Consider the following 22,921-nt stretch of genomic DNA (forward strand, 5'->3'; position numbering starts at 1 on the left):
AGTATCTAAACATTGTAAAGCATTGGCAATATTCTCCTCATCCTCAATCAATGTGAGGAAAGAATCATTTGCAAAATGGCCATTAACTAGCTGAGTGGTTGACTCTGGTAAAGAAATACCACGCACCAAACCTCGTGAAATAGCATTGGCCAGGAGATAACCAAAGCTCTCAGTAGCCAAAACATAGAGAGAAGGTGCAAGAGGACAACCTTGGCGGATAGATCTGAAGAGCCCAAAAGTTTCAGACTGATGACCATTAATGGTGATGCAAGCAGAGGCATCCCCAAAAAGCATCTACACCGATTGACAAAATACTGGGCCGAAACCCAGAGCTTGAAGCATTGCACTTTATTTTTGATAGTGATGACCAAAAGAATTTAATTTCTATTGAGATTGTGAAAAGATTGAATTTGAAGACAACACACCAAAAACCCTACTCTATGGGACGGGCAAACCAGTTGTGAGATATTCTAGTGAACAAGCAATTTGTCTTCCATATTCCATCAATCCATTTGAAAATGAGATAATTGTGATGTAGCTCTGTTGTGAGGTTTTCACACCATTGCCCCAAAATTTTGGGGACCCTCTTTTTTTTGATCGCCTTGGCAAATTTTTGGATTGTCCAACAATTTTGATTTTTTGAAAATTTTGAGCCTTGGACACTTTCAGGCCAGTGGGAGAAAGGTTAGATTTATTTTCACCTAGTTTCAACTTGATTTTCCAAAGCCGCCAATTCTATCCTTAGGCCGAACAAATTTCAAAGTTAATTCCAACTTGGCAAGATAAAATTGTGAATTTTGTACTTAGACATTTTCTTTTGAAAATTTGGATATAATTGTATAAATTTGGATAATTTTCAAAAAATGAAATTTTTGTTAAATTTGGTTTTTTGGAAAATCTTAATTATTTTTTTGGTGAAAAAGATTAATTTTTGTGATGGTGAAATAAAATTGCAAAATCGATTTTAGGCTCTAGAGAAATAATTTTATGTGTTAAAAAGCTAAAATTGCTTAGCTAAATCGATTTGGAGAGAAATTGCAAAAAAAAAAAGGCTTTAGTAGATTAAAATTGTCTTGAAAACTTTTTGCCTTTAAGGAAATTGGTAATTTAATATTGAAAAATGGCTTTTAGTTAGCCAAAATACAATTTTAATGATGTATTAATTACTAAATCCTCATTAAATGGAAGCATTTAACATCTCCAAGGCATTATTTATTTTCTTTTTGCAATTTTGGTCCAATTGGCAATTTAAAAAGTTAATTTTCATCATGGCAAATTTAATTTTAGCTAAGTATTTAATTGTGGGCCATAATTTTGCATTAATTATTGTTTTTTTTTCTCTTAGGGTCCAAGTCGGCCAGCTTGGGGGGAGTAAGAAATTTGGGTATAAGAGGAGGCCGCTCTCCCATTTCTTCCTCACTTCTCACTTCTCCTTCTCAAGGCGTTGGTGATTTTGCAAGAGCAGATCTGGTGATTTTGCAAGAGCAGATCTGCACTCTTCTTGCTTGGCGAATTTTGTGGAGGGCGAAATTTGTGGAGGCCGAATTTTGTGGAGAGCGAATTTTGTAGAGGCTGAAATTTGTGCGAGCCGAATTTTGTGGGAGATAAAATTCTGATTTTTTTCAAGAGGCTGCGATTTTTGCCCTAGGTTGGGTAATTTTATTTCGAGGTGAATTGCATGATAAATTTCTGATTTGCAAAGGGATTTGAAGTTCTTGAGGTCTTGTCCTAGGTTTCGAAAATTCGCTGTAAGATTATTGGTTAAGGTGAATTTTCATCATCTAGAGTTGCAAGGGGTCCTTAAGCTGACATCCATCTTTCGCTCTAGTCTAAGGATTGCTCCTCTTGGTTCGTCTTGCCTTCTAGTCCACCACTCTACCATGCCGTAATAGGGCGACGAACATGGAGGATGTTAGTGCAAGTAAGAATCCCAAGCGAGCAAACACTAAGAAAGACAAAGAGGATATGATGCCCAAAACTCCCTTCTTCTCCAAAATGAAGAGAATAATCGACACCAATATCGCTACAGTGGACATGATACGGATGAAGGAAAGACTGAAGGAAGGACAATCCCCCTTGGCTAAGAGGAGAATATCAATGAGAAAGATTTTGGATCGAGGTTGGATGAGTTAGGAAAGGTTGCTATCAAGAAGAAGCATTTGGGCATCTTTTCCTCTCTCAATGCTTTTATTGGATTTGCAAAAGAATATGAGAAGGATTAAGAAAGGATGCTACAAGCAGCAAGCAGTGTGGTGAAGTCAGTGGAACTCAGGGCGAAGCACACACCTTGTCCTCCTATGGAAGAAGTTAATGAAAGGCTAGCTAAGTTCATTGCCTTAGCTAAGAAAATGAAAGAAAAGGGAAGATTTATATTAGAAGATCATTTAATGTAAGCCCAAGTGGCAATTTCCCTTTCTTCTAGAACAGGACAAGTGTCTATTTCTGATTGGCCACCATTTTGGTGCCTTCTCATTGGTTGCTACTTTTTGCACTTTTTTCATTGGTCCATTGATGAGGTGGCATCTTCTCATTGGCCGATGGGGTGACAACCCTAATTAGGGGTTTGAGGATCTAATCTGGATCATTGATTTTGTTTTGATCTCCACCATCCATTGTATTTTTGGCCCCTATAAAAGGCCATTTTCTCTCATTTGTAAAGTGGTTGGAGAAATTGTTGCGAAGATAATACCAAAATTGCTCTCTTTTTCATTGTTGCGATTTGCATGTTGATTAAGAACATTAGGTATTATTGCATGTTTTCTACTTCCACTTAGTTAGATTTCATTTCAAGTTGTTTAAGTTGTTTAAGTGAAAGTAAAGTAGGTGGATAGTTGTATGGTAGCATTGGTAAATGTTTGATATGGGTCAATACTAGACCACTAGCATCCTAGCGGCTGGTTGGGAAGCTTTGTGTGGTGAACTAGTTTATTGTTCCTTTGAATCATTGCACCTGTGGAAGTGAGGCCGTTGGTCAGCTCTCATTAGGTTCAAACCCCGTCCATTTGCTAACCTTCCATTCATAGGAGTAGGAGTAGAATAGTGAGTAGCTGGGTAGTCAAAGTTTAGGGAAAGAAGTTAGAGGAGTAGGTCTAGTAGTAGAACACATCCATTCACCCTCCACCACCATCGCTTTCCCATCAACATCACCATTGGCAGACACATCCTCCATCATCGCCACCATCAACATTTTTTGCCTCCGCACATTTCACAAACCGAGCCACCATCATCTTCATCTCGCCAAAATCCAAGTCATCCTCGAAAGAATAGCATAAGGTTGCCTACGTGATTACCAACAAATCACATCGATTAAACTGAGCGAGTGTCGAATGGTGTAAGGAACATTGGAGCTATTGCTTATGTCTTCGTGAGTAATAACTTTTCAAGAGAGGAGTTGCATGTTTGATATCCCATATTGAATATTCAAATCCTAATATGTTATGTAAGTGATACAAAACTCGCATCAACAAGCTTCTCTAGATGTTTTATGGATCTAGAGCATGCAATGTGGCAATTAAACTTGGTGAACAAAAGGACTAGATCTAGAGGTAAGTCTTGCCCACTCTGCATCCTTAATTAGTGCAAAGAAATGGAAAAAATTGATTGCACAAATTGGAACATTTGTATTATTTATGATTCGTCCCAAGGAAGGAAAAACAATTGTGTGTAACTCACATGTCATAGTGACCACTGCAACAAACCAACAAAGGCTGTTGGACCATATTTTGACAAAATATTAGAATGTATTTGAGTCGCCAACTTGGGTACCATCATACTATCAGTCTATGCACTCTATTGAATTGATACCAGGGACATCATTTCCTAATTAGCCAATGCATAGGAGGTTAACATTAGAAAATGATGAAATCAAAAGACAGATACAAGAGTTAATTCAAAAAGTGCATATTCATCCAAGTGCATCACCATGTGGCTGCCTAATTGTTCTTGCAAAGACAAAGGATAGAACATGGAGACTCAGTATCAACTATTGGGTTTTGAATAAAATCACTATGGAAAACAGGTATCCAATTTCTTAGATGGATGATATTCTAGACTTGCTCAGAAGGGCTTAGTTCACCAACATTGATTTGAAATGTGGGTACTATCAAGTACCAATTGATCTAGCATATGTGTGGAAGACTTCATTCAAATTGAAGGAAGGATTGTTTGAATTGTTGGCAATGCCTTTTTGGCCCAACCAACACTCTAGCCACTTTGATGAGGTTAATGAATGATGTACTTAGGCCATTCATTGATTCTTTTGTAGTTGTATATCTGAACGAGATATTCATCTCCGTAGTTGGGAAAACTTGGGAGGAGCATTTGAAGCATGTGGAACAAGTACTCTCGAGCTTGCAAGACCATAGACTCTACATAAACAAAGAAGGTGCTCTTTTTATATGCAAAGTATTATAGACTCTACATAAACAAAGAAGGTGCTCTTTTTATATGCAAAGTATTAATATTTGGAATATGTTATTGACCATGAGGGTGTTCATGTTGATCCTGAAATTATATAAGTGATTAATGATTGACCTTCTCCAACAAACCTTGCAGAGCTATGTAGCTTCCAAGGGCTGTCAATTTTTTATTACAGATTTGTGTTTTGAGTTTCACATTTGGATTGGCCTCTAAATCGGTCACTGTGAGGAGTGCAAGTAAAATTCAGATGGACTGGTGCTCTACATCAAGCATTCGAGGAGTTAAAGCAAAGGTTATGCTCAGCACCAGTTTTATCTATTCCAGATTCACAATAATCTTTTAGAATAAAAATTGATGCATCTGAATATGCCCTTGGAGCAGTCCTTATGAAACATGGTCATCTGGTTGCATACTATAGTGAACCATTTTTTGATAAAGTGCATAGGTATCCCACTTATGACAAGGAGTTATATGCCATTGTTCAAGCCTATAGAAAAGTTTCAAATGTAAACACTATATTTTAGGTAGGAAATTGTCATACATAGATCACAAGCCTCTTCAGTTTTTACAAACACAAGGAAAATTGCAGAATGATGGACATTAAAGATGGTTTATTTGTCTCTAATGATTTCATCTTAAGATTCGACATAAGAAAGGAATCACTAACAAAGTAGGAGATTGTTTGAACTGGCCCTTAATTATAGCTATAAGTATGGTGTTAGAATCATGTGGTCACCAAATAGAAAATTAGGCTCATTTGTATAGTAACAATAATGAATTTTCTGATATTTACAATCAGCTTGTGGAAGCTAAAGATGTTTGCAGTTTCTATTTGCTAGATGGAATGTTTTGCCATCTTGGAGGCAAGAAGTTGATTTGGGAAGCTTACTACAACAAGGTTATAGGTCATTTTGGAATTGGTATGACTATAGCTATACTTAAAAGATACTTCTATTGACCAAAGATGAAACATGATGTAATTTCATAATTCAAGCCTGTGCAACATGTCCTATTGCAAAGCCTGCAAATTTTTAAGTTGGGCTTATATTTACCACTTCCTATTTTGGATAATCCATGGCACTTAGTTTCTCTGGATTTTATGTTTGGTCTTCCTACCACCAAGTGACGATATGATTGTTTATATGCTGTGGTAGATAGATTTTCAAAAGTAGCATTCATGGTAGGTTGTATATAGGAAATGTCTGTAGAAGATATTGCAAAGCTATTTTTTGAGCATTTTCGGGTTCATTTTGGTCTGCATTACAACATTATTTCATATAGAAATAGTAGATTTATCAATTAGTTTTGGTCTTCACTATGGACCAAGATGAACACAAAAATGACAAAGTCTTCTGCATTCCATCCTCAAACAGATACCAAAACTGAGATAGTCAATAGAATGATCATCCAAATTCTATGAATGTATCAGTCTAAACATCCTCACACATGGAACAACATAGCTACAACTCAACAAGCCAAAGTCCATTTGAAGTTTGTCTTGGCTACTAGTCTTGGGACTCATGGATGTTCCGTACCAATCATTCAACATGATTTTGTACCATGTTTGGATAAGGAGGAAGACAAAGCAATGGAATTTGTTGACAAAATTCATAACCTACTCAACAGGTTCATGCAATCTTGGAACACACGAATAATAAATATAAGGAGAGGCATGTTAAACATCAGACTCCTCATCATTTTCAAGTTGGGAATAAGGTATGCTTGGACATTAAGAATGAGAGACTGTAGGGGCCCAATAGGAACTCTATTCTTTCTTGTTATGGTCCATATAAGAACATCAAACAAACCGTTGAAAATGCATTTGAACTCAACTTTCCACCATTTTTGGGTATTCATCTAGTCTTCAATGTAGAATTGTTGAGGCCTTATTTTCTTCCATTATTAGATGTTGTTGAGCACATTAATACCACAAAATTGAATCCAAAAGCTATTGCTCCACTACAAAGTGATTAGGTCATGGAAGCTACTGTGGAGGTAGAACATTCTTTTTTACCATGTGGTTTAAGCTGGTCAATTTGCTCATCAGGGTAAGTGGCTTACTTGAGAATATATTCAACTTCATTTCCCTCATTTGTTGCAGAGTTTTCTATGCAATAGGTCCCGTTGCCTCTCTAGGGAGAGGAATGAATAGAACACAATCCATGGGAGCTCAAATAGAGATGGCACAAGTTATGAAAGAAAATATTGAAAATTTAATTTTTTGGTATTTCTTATGTTCTAGTAAATTGCAATTTGGGAAGTCTTCGGAGAAAATTTTGGGTGTGAAACTTTCAACAATCCTTTAACTCAATTACCAAATGCACGGTGTTAATTGATTGAAACTAGAGCTCTTGGAGATCGTTCCAATGGTGTAAGCAAGCACTGAGCGAGATCTTTCCAATGGTGTAAGTGTTCGTGTTTTCAAGCACTGAGCAAAAAGTTACAACTTCTATGAAGTTGGACTAAAAATATATATAGTTTTTTTGTAATTGTTTTGTTTTATTTTAATAAAATATTATTCAAACTGTTCATTTTGAATTCCAAGGGGTTTTGATGACCCTTGGGATCTCAGGCAAATTGTATAAATTTTTATTTGAAATGAAAGAAACCACTTTTTGGATTGCATACATCTCTTTTCAAGCTTTTGTCTCTTGAAATAGGTCAATTTGAACTGGATAAACTAAGACTCTGCCAGCTTGTTGACAAACTGGATCACAAACAGACTCTATATCTTGATCTATAATAATACCATAGCCCAGTGCAGGTACAAATGAAGCATATTGCAGGTTATACATTACATATTGTATTCTGACTCCATAATTTGGATCAATCTCAATCATTATTCACGGTATCAAAGCCCCATAGTTAGTTTTTTGGAAAAAAAATAAAAATTAGTTGTTTCAATACCTGGAATTTGTTGTCAGAAGGTTTCCAATGATTTTTTATGAAAAATCACAAGGTGTTGTAGAAATTCCTTCAAAAGTTTAATAGATTTTTTACTGTTCTTTTATGAAATTGTGGTTTTATTTTGATAAAACTCAGATTGAGGATTTTTTGAGTTCATGTTTTCTTAGATCGGGGGTTTTTGAACGAGTTTTTTTTATTTTCTCTAAAAAATAAAGGTTTTTTTAAAGAGATAGCAATTTTTGTTGAAAAATCATTTGAACTTTTTCCATTTGAGGGTTACATACCACATGATGGAAGTTTGTTTCTACAAATTTAATGTTTGGGCTTTGTCTTCATCGTGACTTGGTGTGTCTTGTTTTACCTGCAAGATGGTTGGGTAATACCACACAACAATGCTTTTCATGACCAGTGGAGGGTTTTTCATGGTTTTTTCCTCCCAAAATCATGATATTTCCAATGTAAAAGGGTTTGGCTTGATGTTTTTCCCCAAAATTATGGTTTCTTAGAGACTATTTTAAGTCACACCTAGCATTTTTAGGGTGAACAGTACTACTACAAATGTATTTGGAGTTTTTGGCAATTTGTTCACAAAATTGTGTGTGATTTCAACATTGCATCAGGGGCTTGATGATTTTTCAACAATTATGGTGCTATTTTGCAGCAGCTTCTTTTTATGAGTTTCTGGCACAATAGTTGTTTCAAGGTTTTTTGCCAAATTTTTATCAACAAAATTCAAAGTTTTTGAGAAGTTGATCTTTGTCTCTGGATAGCAGAGGGATGGCTTGGTTACCCAACATCATGTCGGAAGGCACTTAGAATGTGAGGAAGTTCTGTAGAAAGTAGTTGGCTGATCAGAAGTTCAACTAGGGAGGGTCTTAGCAACAGGTTCCTGTCATAGAGCGTTCAAAAGAGGAGTCAGCCTTCTTATTCATTAATGCCCAAAAGATTAGTAGATTCTGCATGGTACTTAATAGAATGACTATTAAGGAAGGGTATTAAAGTAATATTGTAATATTTAGTATAATGGTCATGTAATTTTCTTTTGAGTGAGTAGTTAGCTTTTAGTAACTTTCTGTTCTTTAAGTCAATTACTTATTGTTTAGTAACTTTCTCTTCTTTAAGTCAATTACTTATTGTTTAGTAACTTTTTGTTCTTTAAGTCATTTAGTTAGTTTTTAGTGACTTCCTATTTTGTCTTTCCTCCTCAATCATTTCTATTATGTAAAGATCTTGTGTAATTTCTTATACGAGGAGTTTTCGTCTCCTTTGTTTAATATTGAACATCTCAATCAATTATCATTTGAATACAAACTGTAGAGTCATACTTTGTTTTTTCATATGTTTAGGTAAGGAGGGAGTTTCAGCTTGTGTATTCAGGATTAGGAGCACTGAAACCTTTGCTTCTTCTAGGTAATACACTTGAGTCACTACTGTCTGATGTCTGGTGCATGAAGTTGGATGAGAGCTCTTTAGTTGTATAAATGGGATGCTCATTATCATACAGAACTGACTATAGGAGCAAGATCCTTGTGGAAGGATGGACTGTCCCTGAGTGATATATAGTCATACAACTCTATAATGCCATATTATCTATATATTTTATTGTTGTTTGAAGATGATTGTCTTGCAGTAGGATCATTTTGTTGTCAACTTTGACCTAAATGCTGCTTGTTCTGATCTTTTTTTGACTGAATTGCTGGACAATTTGTAGCCTTATTCATTCTGCAAATACAGATGACCATGTTACCTTGAGAAGTTTATTATTTCTAGAAATTTAACCCCTTTTATAAGCATAGAAAATCAAATTTTGCTAAGCAGTCAACTGTAACTCCCTGTCTCAATCCTTTTAATGAGTAAGAAGTCCATTGGCAATTTAATCTGTTTTTATCATTTATGGATTAACTTCATATTATGAAGCCACTTTGTGATTTCTTTATTCTGTATGGTAACTGTGTAGATTTCATAATAAATCAAGATGTTCCTATTTTTATGGTTTTGTCTTCTATGGTTTACTTTTGGTTTCTGGAGTTTATCCCTCAAAGCCATTGTTGCAAGAGACTCATTATAGTGTGCAAGGTACAACTTTTATGGGAATTCAGAATTTGAATTGGATCGTTTTCCTCTGAATATTTGTCCCAATGTAATCCCTACTTGAGGCATTGGCAACTTGATGACATCTAGATAGGATACTGACAAAGTGGAACTAGAGCATAGATTTTAAACATAGCAGAGTTGACATTAGAATACCGTAGTCCCAAATAGTTCTCAAGTTCTTAACATTTGGAGTTTACTTGGTGCAAAGTGGCATCTGAGTCTGAACATTGTGTATGAGAAGAATGTTTTAATCTGAATGCATGGCTGAAGAGTTTCTGTTGTGGACACTTATTAATATCTACAAAGATGGTTGGTATAAAATCTGGTCATTAGAGCCATAAAATTATGGGTAGTAAAAAAATGTCTTTTGATGAAGGTTCTTGACCCTTTAGATACCAACATCCATATGCAAATGTCAAATTTAGACAATGTTTTTTTGTGCCCATTTTCTTTTTTACGCTTTAGATACTATCATGCAAAAAAAAATTAGATAAGGTTTTGCTGGCCCTTTAGGAGATGGGGATGCCTACATAATTCCAACCAGTTCCAAGTGGCTCTTGCCTTTCCTTTTCAATTTTCATAAATGACTGGAATTATTTTTCTAAAAGGAATTTGAGATTCGTGGCACAAAATGATCTGACTTTATCCATATTTCATTATTAATTCTAATCAAATCCTGTTTTTCTAATGCTGTAAAGATGCATGCAAACCACAGATATTCATTGATGAACCATAGAGAAGGTTTTATGACTTTTGATATCTCAGGGACCTTCATAATTTGAACTTTCAAGGAGATTATTTGTCTAATTTTGGTTGTTATAATAGCTGTGAAGATTGACTCCAAGAATGAATTCTGATAACAGGTTTCTTCCTACAAAAGAGAATAGGCTTAGATGGTGGTTGGATAAAGAAATTAAAAGATGTATAAGACAGGTGATTGAAGGCAGGGAAAGGAATGCTATCATTGAAAATTCAAGTGACTATGGCACAGATTTACTTGGACTATTGATGAACTCCAACAAGAATCAGGGTGGAGGAAAGCTGCATAATAACACGAGCATGACCATAGATGATGTAATTGCTGAATGCCAAACTTTTTATATAGCTGGACAGGAAACGACAACAATCCTCTTGACATGGACCATGGTCTTGTTGGCAATGCATCAAGACTGGCAAGATCAAGCACGTAGGGAGGTGTTAGAAGTATGTGGGAAAAATGAATGTCCGAGTGCTGATGCTGTGAATGGCCTAAAGATTGTAAGAATACACACTCTCAATCTTACCCAGATTTTATCGTTTCCAATGATTGTCTCAAAGATGTTTTGTTTCCATTTTATTAAGTTAGGAACTAGTTGAAATGTGGTGATAGATAGCAGAGGAAGTAGTGCATATAGTCTGTGCTTTCCCAATATTGAACTATTCATTGAAAGCTTAATACAATACTTTGGTTTGTAGATAAAAATATATTGTACCCTTGTCATTGCAGATGGGAATGATTTTCAATGAGTCATTGAGACTGTACCCACCTATACTGGCATTGAATCGACAGCCATCAAAACCAATGAAGCTGGGAAAAGTCTCAATTCCTGCAGGTACTCAACTTTATATTCCAATTCTTGCAATGCACCACGATCCATTGTTGTGGGGCAATGATGTGCATGAGTTCAATCCAGAAAGGTTCAGCCAGGGAATTGCAAAAGCTGCTAAACATCCCATGGCATTCATGCCCTTTTCTTTAGGACCACGGATTTGCATTGGTCAAAACTTTGCATTATTAGAGGCCAAAGTAATATTGGCCATGATACTGCAACATTTTTCCTTTGTGATTTCACCTCATTACATCCATTCACCTGTTCATTTATTCTCTCTTAAGCCCAAATATGGAGCTCAGGTCATCCTCCAAATGAATTAAATATACCTACGAAGGATCCTGAGTAAACATTTGACATTTTGAACTACTACAAGTCAAGTATGTGGTATATTATTATTGTGCATAGATAGGTAACTGTTTGATATAAAGCATGGTAGAATACTAATATTTTTGGGTGATGACTCCTATATATTAATACAGTGTAAATTTGGTACTGTATGGTTATATCTTTAAATTATTAGTCATATGATTATTGTGGCTATCCCCCAGGACCTCTGTTGACCTTGTCACATATGGCTCATTTCATTATCAAATCTGAATCGAAATTATATGATGATTCAACCTGATTAAACTAAGTTTCAACCAATCTTCATTGAAATTATTTTTAGTCAAACCAAAATGTCGTTAGTTTACCTTTTGCTCAAGGTTTATTTTATTTTAAAAGGAATGTAATATTAACTTGCATAACCAAAAACAGCAATTGTCTTCACATGGATGAGAAATACGGTGATATCTGAATAGTGCATTTAATTAAATACAGATAATTTGTTCAGTGGCAGTTAATGATGTAAGACAGCCACACATTGTACTTCACTCCATTGAAAGAGTATATCCCATAACTAGGTTAAAGAGAGAACAATCAACATTTCCGGGCTATTCCATAAAAGCAACCGTAATTTTATATAATACAGCCATCTGGTTAGATACCAGTTTTCCTTCCTATATTCAGCCATGTTTCCAGTCATTTACGTAGTGCTTTTCATAGAATACTCTTAGCAAACAATACTGTGTAGCTTATATTTTGTTCTCAACCTATAAATATCTTTGAAAGAGAAATTTTTAGAACTACTACAAATTTATATTGTTGTTTGATGTTTTCAACCCTGAAAAGCTGCACAAAGAGAATTGTATAAATCTATCACCAATGTGATACAAGTTATGTTCGAGCTTGTCCTCTATTTTTAAACACATTTAATCACCAACGAAATATTTGTATTCTTATTTCCACGGCAGAAGATAAAATTTGGCTTATGTAAGTGACAATAACTCTCTTAGGTATAAAAAACTTATGTAAGTGACAATAACTCTCTTAGGTATAAAAAACCTCGAGAGAAAGGAAATTCGTGCTTACATTGCTCTCAGACTTCATGTTTCCTCTTACATGTAAGCTATGTTGTAAAACAACGTAAGAAAGCTTGCAACATGAAGTTAAAATTGAAGATTAATGCAAATCTGAAACTAAAGAATAACTTTATTATAACATGATTTCTATCAATTCAATTACAAGTTGAAATATTTAATTAAAAAAAATAAATTGTTGATTACTTTATTCAAATTACCAAAATATCTAGTATGTTTGAGGGTGGTATTAGTTTAACAATTTGTAAAATGGTATTTAAAAAAAAAGCAAGATTGTGAAATAGTAACTAGTAAAACATAGTGCAAACTTAAAGAAATAATATTTTACAATTGACAAAAATAAACATCAATGTAAAAGTAATAAATATATTTAAAATAAGAAATATAAAATATTTAACTCTATATTTGAACTTGGTAAAAAAAATAAACTGTGATAATTAATATTGATTAGACATTCATTTTTGTTCAAAGTGGTGTGGTGGAAGATAAAAATATTACTTTTTTTTGAAAATCTAATGAACTTGTCACAAATGTGGAAAAGATAAAGTTTTAATTAATGCATTCATTAATTAATGATAGAGTTGTTAGAGAATATTGTACTTTTATTGGAGAAAATTAAATTTTCTCTTTACCAAAAATAGAATGGCCCAATAGGGTGGATGAAAAATGTGATTTATAAAATAATGAAAAATTAAGAAAAGATATAAATATTTAAACTTTCTTTTAATTTTTTAAATCCTATGAGTTGATTGGTCAATTTAATTGAAAAATTGAATTGAATGAAAGTAATAGTGTCCTGCCTTTGGTAGGAACTAATAAAACCATTACACATAAAACATTAGATTTAAAAAATGGAGAAACCACTTTCGGAAAAAAGACTCCACCAAGGAGAGGCTAGTACATTACGATTAAAATAATATCTGCTTAATATCTTGATTTTTATTATTTTCATGGTTAATATTCTAAATCTTGTAATTGTATAAATGTTTTTAATAACAACTATTTTTTTGTAAAAGAAACATTGTCTCTATAAACTATAAATGAACATCTTGCTCATTCATTAACTAAACCAACATATCTGTGTAATATGGTATTCGAGGAGTGTTATTTTTTGAAAAAATTATTATATTTTGTTTTAAAAATAATTTGTTTTAAAAATTATTTGTTTCTAGAAAATAAGCTTTAAGGATTTGTTGAAACACATTGACAAGATTGGAGGCCATTCTCACAAATGGATTTCTCTTGTATCACGACTTGGTGAAGCACAAAATCATGTTTTTGTCTCTATTTTTTCGGTCATGGGTCTTTCTTAAACAACCCCAATGATGTTTTTTCTTTACAAATAATCACCATTTTTCACAAATCTTGACCTTCCTTTCTACATTTATCTTGTTTGATGGTCGTCATTTTTTTGTGCTCGTGCTTGACGACCATTGCCCTGGTCATTTTCATACATGGGTCTTTGGGCCATTTCTTCACCCCATTGTTGCCTCAATATTCAAAATGATAAATCTAGTTACTTTTTATTTGCGACCTAGTTTTGCAGGTGGAAAATGATGACTTTGTACTGTATTTTGTAGACCTAATTACCATTTCCATGATCAAGTTTTGGCCAATGCGAGATTCTAAAGCCAATTTTTTTATCTTTTTTCGCACAACTATTTCTTGGTCGTTTCTTATTGCAACTAGAATCTGTTATATCCTATAAGTTTTTTTTTTTTTTTTTTAAATTTTAATTGACCAAGTTTGCAAAGCTTTAGTTTTTCTTAGATCTGTGTGACCTAGGTGTCTAGGGTTTTCTCTACAATTCACATTTTTCTTGGCAACAACAAAATTGAGACCAGATTATTTGTGGGTTTTCTCTATACTTTAAGGGTACTTACTAATCCAATGAAGAATACAACAATACACTTATTTGTAGACCTTTGCAGAATTTAGTAGCACTCAATTATCCTCAAAATTGAACAAGATCGAATTAATGACTTAAGCTCAAGAAACCAATTCGTAGAATTTTGTGAGATGAATACAACTATGTAATCACCAAACAATAGGTTACTAAACCACGAAGAACTACTCACACCTAACTACTTGGAATAAGTGAATGCCACCCAAAAGGGCAACTTATAGATGCTCTTACAATTGTCATGAGGCATCTCTCATGCATGTCTACTTGTGAAGGAATATGTCATAAACTATCATAGGTGGTCATAGAATCTTATGACATTTTTCATAATTGTCATAGATGCTCTTATAACCCTTAAGGAGTGTTCAAACACTTCAAAAGAGAGGATTCCAAGAGGGGATGCCTAGCTATTTTGTACTTTTCTGAGGGACAACGGTAAAAATAACTGTGCCTTTACATAGTGTATTTTACCACTATTGATTAAAATGGTTTAGCCTCTTATGGGTAAATTATAACACATTAGGAAAACGATAAATTAAAGGATCTATAAGGTTGATGACCATTAAATTTCAACATTTTCCACTTGAAATCACAGTGTAAATTATCCCATAGAGTTACAAAATACAAATCAAGTACAAGGTCAATGGCCTTCCTAAACCAAGAGAACTTATTTGTGGTCACTAGCCTCATGAGAGAATGAATGCAACATTTTTCAAAGTGTCAACTTTTCTAATGAAGACATGTCTATTTTCAACCATCTTGCACAAAATGATAATAAACATCTACATGTTTAGTAAAAGTATGATACATAGGTTTTTTGGTCAAACATATAGCACTCTAATTGTCACATCCAATTATCAATGTCCATGCCTTTGTAATGAAACTACCTCCTTCGAGGCGTGTGTAGTAGCCTTTTGCACTACTTTAGGAGTGGATAATGTAACTTGATGAAGGGTGTTGCCTTTAATACCACAAACACACGAGAAAAATAGAGAAATGATATAATTTTTGCATGAAAAAAAAATGGGTTTCTTACTATCTCAAAAAGTAAGGAATTACAAAATTTAGAAATACAATATGCAAAATCACATGGGCACTTTCTTTACAATATTCTTGAAGATGGAGCCATGAACTACCACCCATAATTGTCTCAGACAATGCTAGGGGCCTTTGGAATGGAAGATTCCAAACTAGTTGGAAGACCTATGTCTACTAGACATAAGTTATCCAAGAATGATTCAAAAGAGGTAAATCATACTACCTATAGATCTATGATTGGGAAACTTTAGTATGTTGTTCCTAAGACCTGATATTGAATTAGTAGTTAGTATAGTTTCAAGATTCTTTGCAAACCCTAGGGAAAATCATATGATGGCAATTAAAAGAATTATGAGATATGTAAAAGGTACTCATGACTATGGTCTATGGTACAAGAAAGAAGAGAACTTTGAGTTTATATCCTTTACTGATGTTAATTGGAAAGGAAGTATTGATGATAGGAAGAGCACCAATGGAGGAGCATTCTTTCTTGGAAAGAGGATAATATCTTGGACAAGAAGAAAAATTGCATCTCTTAGTCTACAACATAGGCAAAATATGTTGCTCTAGCAATTACTTGTTTGAACATTATGTGGATCAAGCAATTGTTATCAAGAATAAAGGAAGAAATGAAGGATCTAGAGTTTATCTATTGTGATAACACAATTGCAATTAATATGTTAGACAAAGAGGTTAGACTGGAATATGTTAACACAAAGGAGCAGGCTGCTGATATATTTACCAAACCATTTCCTAAAGATGCATATTTGTATCTTAGAGGAGAGCTAGGGGTCATTCCCCTATTTGATGCCCACTAGAGTATAGATTAGTGATGCATCAACCAAAATGCTTTGAAGATCTATCATGTTGATGCAAAGAAGTCAAAGCTCATTGCATATGAATAAGTACATCAAGTACATTGTAAAATCACTGTGTCAATTCTTTGGCATTTAATGTCAAAGAGAGAGTTTCATGTCATATTTTCATTGAGGGAGAGATTGATGTACTCAAAGAAGAATCAATGGCAGTAATCTACAAGACGGAGAACTTGATTTTATGGAGTTTGAAGATAAGATGACAAAGAGAATCTCAAAGGGAGTTCTCATGGTTGAAGAATTAGAATCAAACTAAGGATATTAGATCCTAAGTTTTCTTTGCTCAATGATATGATGTGTTTCCATAAATGCCAAAGAGGGAGATTATTAATGATAATTATTCAATTGTATATTGTCATTGATGTTACACAAATGTTATACTCTAACCAAGATTGCCAGTTGGAATTGAGTTCAGAAGACTCCAATATACATCAAGAAAAAGATCAGAAGAAGCCAAGTGATCAAATGAAGACTGAGCTAGGTCAGTTATCAAAGGGATTCATGTATAAACTGAGTCAGTTTAGTTACCAAAAGTAGTTTAGTGTAAATTGAGTCAAGTCAGTTACCAAGGAACTTAGTGGTAATCGAGTGACCAATTCTTCAGTGTTAATTGACTTTCAACATATCAATTTTGTTTGTTAGTTGGTTTATGCTAGCCAACTCAGTGAATGTTATTTGTTTATTTGAAAGGATATTCAAGCGGACTTGAAATTGGGTTTCATATATATGAAAGGTCAAGCTATGGATTGAAAAATGCAAGAAGATGTGTGGAAGAAGATAATATGTGAATAAAGAAGAATTCCTAATTAAGGGAAGAACATTCAAGGAGCTCCAAAGAATATTATAATCTGAAAGGATCTAGAGGATAAATTAAAATAGTGATCTAAATCTACAAAACTAGTTGCTTCATTAATCAGGTCAATCGTTGTTACTCTCTAACAATTGTAGCAATGAAGAAATCTCTTGATAGAGTTGACTTAACAGTCATTTTGTAAATCTTCTAAACATGTGGCATTTCTAGATTGAAGTGTCTTGAAGACCTCTATCAAGGCCACTCCTAATAGAGTGATTCAAATCCTTTAACAGGGTCACACCTAATAGTGTGTTTTGTAACCTTTAATAGGGTTGGCTTCTAACAGGGCTTACTTCAGAAGAGTGAAAAGTTGTAACTAGTTACATTGGTGGTTTTCCCAAATTGGGTTTTTACATTAAATCTTGGTGTCTCTTGTGTTCATGTTATTTTCTTATTGCTTTATCTTTCTATAGCTAAGTCACTAAAGGTTAATGCACATTAATTTATCAGGTTGCTTTGTTAACTAAGTTACAATGAATATGTAGTTCTAATTGAGTTGTGAGTTAAAAGGAAGTTTGTATTGACATCTAAGGGATTTGGAATTATTTTATTGGTAACTGGTTCACCCCTCCCCCTTCAGTTACTCCTCTTATATTTCAAACAACTACATATGCAATGGAATGTTGGAATGTAGAATATCTTAGTCAGGTTAGTTTGATTTGAGAGATCCATATGGGTACGTTTAGTAGATTCAAGAATTTGGCCTATCAAGCTTAAGCCAATAATTGTTGCTATGGTACTAGCTCTATTAGAAATCACCATTACAATATCTGCATAATGAGGAGCAATATCTAGGTGATTTTTATTATGATTTATGGAGAGTGGGATAATTTGGATGATAAATAACTCTTCTCTATATCTACCAAACAAACTATTTTATTTTCATTCCCTGAATGTGCAACTTCAAAATGAACTAGTGCAAGTGCAGTCACTTGAGTACTTGTATTTTTTTTTTTTGTGGCCTCCTCATCTTGAAGGTTGTGATGGAAAGTACACAACCTTATTTATCATGGAATAAAGGGACATACAATTTAAAGTACACAAACCCATGACAAACAAAGAAACTCTTTGAACCAATCAAAATATAGAGATCATATTTACATTAGTAGAATACAAGCCCAAGCAATAAAGAAGTCCATATACACTTAACAAATTACAAATATTTAAAACTAAGAATATTCAAGAGACTAATATTTTCATTTGAGAGATGCATTGCATAGAGATTGAACATGTATTTTATCTGAAAAATTGAATCAAATAGAAATAAAAACTAACAAATAATTTTCAAAATTTGACATTACAAATCACTTCCTAGCCTAGTGAAAAAAAAAAAATCATTCATTATCTCTAGTGCTAATTATTAAAAAGTAAACTATTGAGATAACAATATTTTGAAATAGTTAGACATTTTTTACTACAAAACTCCAATTTAGCAGCATTTAACAATTGCCTTGTTTATGGTTGAGGTATATATCATTATTATTGAGTAATGAACTTTTTATAGTTGGTATGCTTATTAAAATAAAAAATAGATTTGTTTAAATGTAAGATATATTGTTGGTTCATAACCTATAAGTCTTTCGATTTACATGTTAAATTTGAATAAATGACATAATGTTTTGTAGATAATGGTGGTATAATCAAAGGGTAGATTACATTGACCTTTACATAATGAGTTCAATTAAAGAATTATTTTTCATCAATCATAATACTTTATTTTTTTAATTTTCAAAATAAGTTAGAAATACTTTAAATTTATTTTTCTTTATTTTTAATTTATAAAATTTATTTATTTTTAGTTCATTGATTGAAAACAATATATATTATAAAATCCATTTTCTCAAATGCTTCATCCATAATGCATTTTAGGGTTTTTTCAAGTAACTTGGTAATAATTACTATTATTAGTCATAGTGGTCCATACTTTTTTATTAATAAGATTTAAAAAAAAAATTAAAATTAAAATTTTGACTACTACTAATAATATATCTATCTAAAATTGACAATTATGCTTTTAAAATATTTCAAAATATTTTCTACTCTCACAAATTCTTTTGACTATTCCTAATATATCTATGTAAAATCAGTTTTTAAATTATTTCAATTATTTTAGAAATATTTTTATACTCTCACAAACATTAGAAAAAATAGTTGTCAATTATATTCATTGGTTTATTATATCAATTTTGTATTTTTAGATACTATAAAAATATAGTTTCAAAAGATATAAATAATTATCAATTACATTCATTGATTTATTATATATTTTAAAAAAAATTTAGATACTTTAATGAATATAGTTTCAAAATATATTTCTAATGCAATCTTATTTTCTAATACCAAAATTATTAGCACAACATATAATTTTAGGCTATCATATCATTCAAAACTATAATTATAATTAAGGCAAGCACTAACCACTATGGGACACATGTTTTAGTATGGTTGTTATCAAGTATTTTATTAATTATTATGCTTTATTATTGGACTTGATCAATCCAATAACTTTCTACATGCATATAAAACATAAATTGTGTATTTTGGATGAAAAGACTTTCTATGCTCCCAAGATAGTAGAATTACATGATTGGAATTATTATGAGACTTTTTCTCATTCTATGAATGTGTAATAAAAATATGTATACACAAATAAATTTAGATAATAAATATGGAAAGGTGTGACTTTTGAAGGCATTATTTTGGTATTATTTAAACCCATAAACTAAATAGAGAAGAGGAGGAAGGACAGGCAAGACAAATAATACAAGGAAGAGGAATAATTATAAATGACATGTGAGAGGAAGTGGTTAAGTTATCTAGATGTGTAATGAACATTGGACAAGGGACACACAATATGTGTCCAACTCAGGGTATGATGTACACTAGTGAATGTCTTGGCTAGAATTGTGTTTTCATGTCGTGAGATTAATATTAAGATACCAATTAATATATTATATAATTTATTTTAAAATTACTTTATATTCCATATTTTTTTAATAAAATAAAATGATTATCTTATTTAAAACATTTTTATTTGGGTGAAAAGATAAATAACAACTTTCATTTCACAAATAACAATAAAGTTGTTTCGTAATGAAACTAAAAAAATTATTGCAACCACAAAAAAGTATCACGATGCACCACCAAAGCAGTTAGCTGTCACTTTAATCTTTTGACAATATTAAAAAGTACACCTAAAAATATTGGAGTTTTAGAGATATTGAACTCTTGAGACACTAGATTCTTGAGCATGAAATGATATTATTGCATCCTTTAAGAAGAAAATTTGTATGTATACACCCTTTAAATTTACTTCATTATATATTTATCATATTTTGGGGAACTTTATATAAGAAATTTATTTTTTTCTAAAATTTAGAGGGAAAAGGGGGAAGGACATGTTGTTGGAATGAGTATATGGGAAACAAGATACTAAGAGCGGGGAGAGTGAATCAGGATCTTAAACTTTTGACTTCAATGCCAATTTCATAAATTCATACCTAATTCATCTCATATATTAGATCTACCATTAAAACTATAATGCTGAAACATAAATCAAATAAATCACATCCATAAAGAGTTCAACACATAACACAATGATTTGGTAACCCAAAAATACTTCAAGATGAAGGTAAATTAGGGTGGGGATGAGAGCCACAAATCTTCATTGATGCAATAATAAAGTTAACCTATTAGGGTTACAATGTTTGATCATTAGATATGATCTACCTTATGAGGGGTATGACCTATTAAAATCTAAAAAGACTATTAGGTCTCACCTTGTTAAAAGATTTTACACTCACAATGAAGTAAGAACTCTATTAGGAGGTTTACATAGATCTATTAAGATCACTTATTTAAGAGATTTACCCTATCTCAACTAACAATAATTGATTCAGTATCCAACCCTTAGTTTCCTCTGCAAGTTGATCTTGGGTCTCCTCTTTTCTAAACCTCTATTTTGATCTCCTAATCTAATAACTATGTTCAATCTGTCATTGCTCTGATTGCTTCTCTATTTGATCTATCTTTGAAACTTTGTGTTTACTCCTTCACATGTGCATACACTCCTATGCATCTCAACACCACTAATTTGAGGGTTAGAATCCTCCTTAAATAGATTTTTTATTAAGGTTCTAGATTGTGATTGACAACTTACACTTCATCATCTTTTGTCATTTCTATCACATTTTCTGATTGGTTGAATTTCATGCCTTGGGATCATTACCTTCTATAATGATCCATGATCAAATCCTTATTTGGCTCTACAAATATTAAATATCATAGAAATGTTGTCCAAAACAGTTTACGTATGTGTTTGTGTCATCACAAATGTATATATCAAAACTAAACTACTCAACACTTAAATGCTCTGACACTCGGTCATGTATAAACCTTCATGTTGTTACTCAGTGTCTATATACCTATTTTCTTAGCACTTAGTAAGTTGTCAATATGCTCGGTTTGAACTATATTGCTCGGCTCATACAAATGCTCGATCACTACTGAATACTCAACAATCACTATCCTTCTTGGTATTAGCATTGTATTCTAACCCTTTACTAGATAACCCACTTGCAATGATGACCTTGTAATCTTTGCCTCATAAATGACTAAGTGTTTGGACACTAATAGAGAACATATGGTTAGAGATCAACAATCTCCCCCTTTGACATTGGTGACAAAAATACTTTGTCATGAAATTATTTCGTTAAAAAATGAGTACTCCTCTGAGACCATAATAACATCATCTTTGATCTGCACATTGCTTTTCCATATCTCCATATTTATTCTTTCATATCCCCTTTTATTTATGATCTACCTCTCCTTGTCTTTCTTTATTTCATATCCCCCTTGTTTTTGTAACTGATGGAACTTGGGGCTGTAGGGGCTAACTGATATTTATCAAAGAATTGTTGATGACATTCTATCTCTCCTGTACTTGTTCCAAAATTTGAAACTCAATCTCTAGCTCATTATCTAGATCAATGAATCCTGCAATATGTAAAAAAATTGTCCGTTTCTTCAAAATATCCTTGGCAACATAGACTACCTTCTAAATGATCTCTATATGTGGCAATAACTGAAGTTGAGTCAACATCAAATTGTGTATGATCTTTGTATCTCTAGCTATGAGCTCAGCTAACCTCTTTTGACTAAATGTTAGTTCATTATAAGAGGATGAACTTGAACTTGCATTCTTGCCCAATGTGATAACATTCACTCTAATGTCTGCATGCAATCTCTCTAATGAGCATGTAGTATTTGTTGTAAAGAAATCTATATCAGACAATTTCAAATATAAAGAATTGATAGCTTTCAAAATTATTTCTAGATGTGTGATAGATGTAGAAAGCTAAACTTTTCTATGTATAAGTTGTTGTCAAACTTTATGTAACACTTTATGCTCCATTCTTCTCTCAGATCATTATAGAAAATTTTCATTAGTCTCTATGTCATCTATTTGAATCTTATCAACTAAATATGCTAGCTAAACCAAAAGTATGTTGATTGTTCACATCTGTGATCCCAAATGCATTTGGAAAAATATATTTGACAATATGTAGTACCTGTCTTCTCTTTTGTTATCTTCTCATTTTTTCTTGTTTTTCCTTATGGCTAAACAAGATTTGCAACTCTTGCATCTACTCTAATGTAAGATTATTCAAATCATACTTAGGTAATGTAATTACCTCATCAAGGATCATTGACTCATCATCTTCATCATTAATGAAGGGTGCTCCCCTTAATACCATAAACACATAACATAAATAAAGAAACAACAAAAAATGCAAGAACAACAAATGGACTTCTTATTATCA

At 32.7% G+C, this 22,921-nt stretch overlaps 1 protein-coding gene across 2 annotated transcripts in view; it reads left to right on the forward strand.

Annotated features, from left to right (window-relative positions):
* The window catches only part of LOC149565065 (cytochrome P450 CYP72A616-like), an 85,006-nt gene extending 73,454 nt beyond the window's left edge, over positions 1–11,552 (forward strand). For both annotated transcript variants that reach the window (XM_089818616.1, XM_089818617.1), the window contains exons 4-5: positions 10,284–10,677; positions 10,907–11,552. In XM_089818616.1, the coding sequence (XP_089674742.1) occupies positions 10,284–10,677; positions 10,907–11,332 (820 nt within the window). In that variant the 3' untranslated portion in view covers positions 11,333–11,552. The remainder of the gene's footprint in view (positions 1–10,283; positions 10,678–10,906) is intronic.
* Positions 11,553–22,921: the final 11,369 nt, after the last annotated feature.

This window comes from Cupressus sempervirens, chromosome 3, assembly GCF_028749045.1.
Source record: "Cupressus sempervirens isolate cs-2001-9-10 chromosome 3, ASM2874904v1, whole genome shotgun sequence".
Lineage (NCBI taxonomy): Eukaryota > Viridiplantae > Streptophyta > Pinopsida > Cupressales > Cupressaceae > Cupressus > Cupressus sempervirens.